Genomic DNA, 5,355 nt, shown 5'->3' with positions numbered 1-5,355 from the left:
GATCAGTGGGTTTTACCATTTTTCAACCAATGAAATGTATTTAGAAAAGCTTGTGACTAAACCTATATCCACTGTATCTTTTTAACAACAAAGTGTTTTGCTATTTTTCATGAATTAGAAAAAAGCACTGTGTTTTTAAAAGGATCCAATGGAGATTCCTGAAAAATAGCAATTTTGGAGATAGGAGGTTTGCGCCAAGTGCCATCGTGTGTAATGGAGTTTGAGTCTTTGCACACACTCTGACCTTTTCAGTAAGTACCATCAAATGACTGTGTTGAGCAAATAGCCTTCAAACCACGGTGTGAAAAATCTTGCCTGTGATCAGACTTCCTGTTTGTTTCTGCACTGCAGGGTGGATGTGATGGAGCAGCTCATCCAGTCCTCAGATCTGTTTGTCATGCAGGTGGAGATGGATGTTTACACTGCTCTGAAAAAGGTACATTATTTACTTTATGACTCCCAGATACACTCGCTGCAGCATCGTACCTGTTTCTAAGAGCTTTCTTTGTCTTTCTGCAGTGGATGTTTCTGCAGCTGAATTCCTCATGGGACGGCCCGATCAAGCAGCTTCTGGCTGACGCTGATGCCTGGCTTTGCAAACGCAGGACAGGTACAGTCAAGGGCCAAATTTTATGAAACACTTATCTTCATATTTTCCACACACACGTTTATTGTGTCTCCAACTGACTTTGGTCTACAGACCTGTGTGAGAAAGAACCCTTCTTGAACACAGAGGAGGGGGAACCTTTCCGTTCAGTGTTCAAATACGTTCGTCTCCAGTATATAATCAACGATCTCGCGTCTGCACGCATCCTGGAGAGGGACAACATTTTGCCCCCTGGTAAGATGTGTCTCTCTCTAATTTCATCCTGAATGTGTTTCTTCTGTGCCTTGGGAAGAAAATCTTTAATTTTAGCATCTCTCAGCTGTAAAGAGGCTTTAAATGAAGTAAATTATTTGATGTAGATTAAGTCTTCGTAGGTTTTCCCCGTTACTTGACTGATGATTCTTGGAAATAAGACTTAGACAATTAGACAGCTTTGCTTTAATTTGACTTAAATTCAACAAAAATTTAAATGAAAATTGTGAAGCAGTTACCAAGAACAAAATGTTTTTTTCCATGTGTTTATGCACTGTTAACATTTTCTCTTTTAATGTTTTCCAGATTGGTTGACGTCAGTGTACAAAAACCAGTGGTTTGCTATGCTGCGGACAGAATTTGACAATGACAACGGGTGAGAACCTGAGACAGAGCAATCCTAACGTCACCTGTATTCTTCAGCTGCTGCGGCATATTTACATAGCCGCAAAACTGTATACATTAAATACCTTTCTGCACCTTTCTGTCATTAGTCCACAGGAGGCTAACAAAGACGAGTTTGAGCTGAGCAGTATGAGATGTGGCAGGAAACTGACCAAAGATGGAGATGTGAGTCTGACTGTCATGGTGCTCCGTAACTTTTGGAATTGTAATGTTTTGCTATTTTTATTACGATAAAAACAAACATTTTCTCCACAGTACTGCTGGCGGTGGACAGGCTTTAACTTTGGTTTTGACCTGCTGGTGACCTACACAAACCGCTTCATAGTCTTCAAGAGAAATACTCTGAGTCAGCCATGTGGGGGCGCTGTGAGTCTGCAACCTCGGAGGCATCTGGCATTCAGGTCTGTAGGGCAACCAACCTTTGAATATTTATCTTAAGTTGTGTTTAAGTCATGGCCTTTAAAATAGGCAAAAGTTTCGTCGCATTCACAGTCCTGACACTGTAAGCTGGGGATACGTGTTACACTGCAATAAAACTTGGAATCTTGTACTATTTTACGGTTTACAGATTTTTATCTGAAATGAAAATAGGTAGTTGTTACAAAGCAATAATAAATTACTATTACTATTACTGTTTTGAAAGTAAGATAAATACTGTGTTATTCATTTCAGAACATGGACAGGGTTGCGTCAGATTACTTTGAAATGTAGTCAGTTACTGAGTATAAATTACTCAGTGATTTTTGGAATTAGTAATGTAATCAAGTGTATTAAAATAAATAAATGTAATATAATCTGAATAACCCAATCCTGCAGCCAGATTTGTACAACCAACTGAGTTTATTTAATTGTCTAAATAGTAATCATGTATTGAACCACGTTGGTTTTGCCTGTTTAATTTATGTTTTTATGTTTTATGTTGTAGCTTCATATTTACTGTACAGACGTGAGCGGTATGAATCATGTCACAGAAGTGAATTTCCTAAATTGTGAAATTATTTCTTTAAAAAACAAAGTCTCTGCAGCTTGAATGTTGGAAAGCCTTTAATCTCCCTTTGACTGTCTTTATTTGTTCAGGTTACGTCTGGCCTCCTTTGATAATCGTGGAAAGCTGGTCTGCAGTCGCTCAACAGGTTACCAGCTTCTCACTCTGGAGAAAGACCAGGTGAGTGAGCATCGTTCACCTGTAGACACACATGTAGATGGCTAACTCATCACGCTGCCACCTCACACAAGATGCTGTTTTTGACTGGTCTTTCTCTCCATGACTCAGGAGTATGTGGTGATGAACCTGGACAGCCGGTTGTTAACATTCCCCCTCTACGTGTGCTGTAACTTCCTGTATACGTCGCCTCACTCGGACCACCGTCCCGACTCCTCAGAACAAGAGAGCACGACTCACAGCGTGTCTTGATGCCTGTTCAGCGGCCATTAACTGCCACTTCCTCTGGTAACTCTGAGACACTGACACAAGCATGTACGTACAATCCAGCGCTACATTTAAAATCACTCTCACCTGTAAAATACCATCTGCATGCTGTGTAACGCAGTGAGTTGTTTGGGAAAACGTTTTGTATCCGTGTATTCAGTGTTTTGGCACATTGAGAGATAGCCACACATACATGAGGCTCACGGTGTGAAAGAGACAGTGGCCAGAAGGGATAAGGCCACCTTTGTCTTTTGAGCAGCTTCAAACTTTTAACCTCTGCCATTAAGTGTCTGCACTGGGATGTTGGACCATTTCTCAAGATGGAAAACCCCCAAGTTACGTATGTTAATGGAACCACTCTGGAATTTATTGGTGTGTATGGGCGCATTATCACCCGGGAATATGGGAACATCTTGAGGGAACAGCTCCAGCAGGTAAAACTGGGCTCGTATGGGAAGTTTCAAGTCTGGTGCTCATTCTGGCCGCATGTAAATCCACTGTGGGATGTGGTCGGAGGTGTGGCCCTTCGTTTCACTGATGGACACACTTAAAAACTTAACAGTCGCTTGCACTGACTTGAGTCGACTGCTCTTTGCAGTGATCACACATGTATATCAACAGTGTTGAAAACTATCAAGACACAAATTTCAAGACTTGTGGCTGAATTCATGTGGAAGAGATACAGTGTCTGCCAACACTTACATTTAAAGAGAGTAAATTTAAGTTTGACACAGCATCTCTACCACTCGCTGCTGTTTGGTTACCAGCTGATAGAGATTCAGTGTCGTTTTTGCTGCCACATACCACCGGCAATCAATTTAAGCTGCTTTCCCCGCCCGTGCCGCTTTGTGAAAAGCTGCACGGCCTAAATAAAGCTGAGCTGGTGACTTCACTCAAAAGACATCACTTTTGAGTTGTTGAAAACTAATTAATACGTAGATGCAGTAAAAGCAGTAGTTTCCGTCTGTGTTTCATTGCTCTTAAACCCCTGGAGGTCCTTCTTACTCAGTCTTAAGTCAGTTTTTACTCTGTTCATCAGAGCGGCTTCGGTTAAGGCTCTCGAACTTCAGAGAGCATCGGACAGCATCACCACTCCCAGATTATACCCAGCAGCAAGTATCCTTTGTACTTTGTAAATAACATTTACTGCAATATTTATATTATAAAAAAGATTACATTCAAGTAATAAAGTGAAGTCATAAAGTCCAACTAACCATGCTGATGTAAAGCTGCATCGGGAGGTAAAAAAAAAAAAAAATCCAGATTTAAAGGGACAGTTCACCCACAAAACAAAAATACATATACCCCCATACATTTACCCTCAACTGTAGTGCTGTTTATCAATCGTGTTTGTTTTGGTTGAGTTGTTGAGTGTTGGAGGTAGACGGAGGTAGATGGCACTCGGAGCACCAAAAACATACATTTGAAAAACTCAACTGCAATGTCTTTTTACAGAAATCATGATGCCTTTCTCAAGAAAATCCACAGACCTTGTTGTGAGCAGTTTCACGTAGGAACTATTTTCTTTTTACACTACACCTGCCAGCCATTTCACAGCACAGAACGAAGCGTGCATCTGCTGAACGCGAGCCTCTCGTTTGTGGGTTGATGCACGCTAACTACCGTGCGGTGATACAGTTAGCGGTTGTAGTTCAATAGCAGTATTTGATCAAACTGCTTAAACACTCTACAAATCACACCAAAACTGTCTAGACTGAAAAATAGAACTACAGCTAAGAGGAACGAAATGCATTTTTTATTCTGAGGCGAACTAAACATTTTGTGCTTTAGCCTCATTTTCACAGTTCACACTCGGTTATCCGATCATTGACACCAGCTTTCTTTTGTTCGCAGTAAAATGTGCAAACTCACAGAAATGTTGTCAGACTTCAGATTTTGAGAAGCTCTGCGTTATTCACCAGCTACACTGTCACGTGTCCATATACTGGTGTGACTGGAGTCCACTGTCCTAGTCTGCAGTGCAGGTTGTCACTGTTTGACACATTTCGAACTGTGTTCTGGCAGGAAACTTGTGATACAATACGCATCACGATATAGGGAATATAGGCCGGTGTTCTTAATGTTCATGCTAACGTTATGTTCATATGCTGGAGTGGAAAGTCAAATGGCTGAACATAGATTACAACACTGCTGTATAGTGGTCTGGGTTTTAACACAACACAAAGTCAACCACTGCCACAAATCTTAACATGTGAACTGTTTTTAGAGTCATTACAGTATCAGAAAACATATTATCACGGTACTCGAGTGTATCAATCTTTTCTTACATCCTTAATATTCAGACTGCTCCCATCACCACATGAAGTACCTTTGCAGTTATGTTGTCATACTTAAGTATTATCGATTAGGTCACTGTTAATTTGGCAACTTTGGATCTGTTACCTCATGCTGTTTTTGAAAACCTGTAAAGCGGACGTCAGTATGACCCGCCTCTATAGCTGCAGCTGTAACTGTCATGAAGTTCAAAGTTTAAGGTGTTTCTGTTTGGTTTTTATTTATTTTTTACGTCATTTGTATGGATTTATTTTTGCAAAAGAAAATATGTATACAGTTCTTGACAGCCAATAAAACTGCCCACTCACATGGGCTGTGGTGCTATAACATGATCCAATCTCTTTTTCCAGTGTAGATCTTTACTACA

At 40.6% G+C, this 5,355-nt stretch overlaps 1 protein-coding gene across 1 annotated transcript; it reads left to right on the top strand.

The window, feature by feature from the left end:
- Positions 1-351: 351 nt before the first annotated feature.
- On the top strand, positions 352-4,772 carry LOC121964375 (germ cell-less protein-like 1; the record flags this gene model as incomplete). Its single annotated transcript, XM_042514584.1, has 8 exons — positions 352-436; positions 520-610; positions 701-841; positions 1,166-1,235; positions 1,354-1,429; positions 1,520-1,665; positions 2,342-2,429; positions 2,538-4,772. Coding segments are annotated over 8 exons (838 nt in total), but the record flags the coding sequence as incomplete, so codon positions are not given.
- Between the last annotated feature and the right edge of the window lie 583 nt (positions 4,773-5,355).

The sequence above is a fragment of the Plectropomus leopardus genome, unplaced genomic scaffold (genome assembly GCF_008729295.1).
Source record: "Plectropomus leopardus isolate mb unplaced genomic scaffold, YSFRI_Pleo_2.0 unplaced_scaffold15423, whole genome shotgun sequence".
Lineage (NCBI taxonomy): Eukaryota > Metazoa > Chordata > Actinopteri > Perciformes > Serranidae > Plectropomus > Plectropomus leopardus.
The sequence above is the reverse complement of the archived record's forward strand: the minus strand, read 5'-3'. Positions and strand labels throughout refer to the sequence as shown.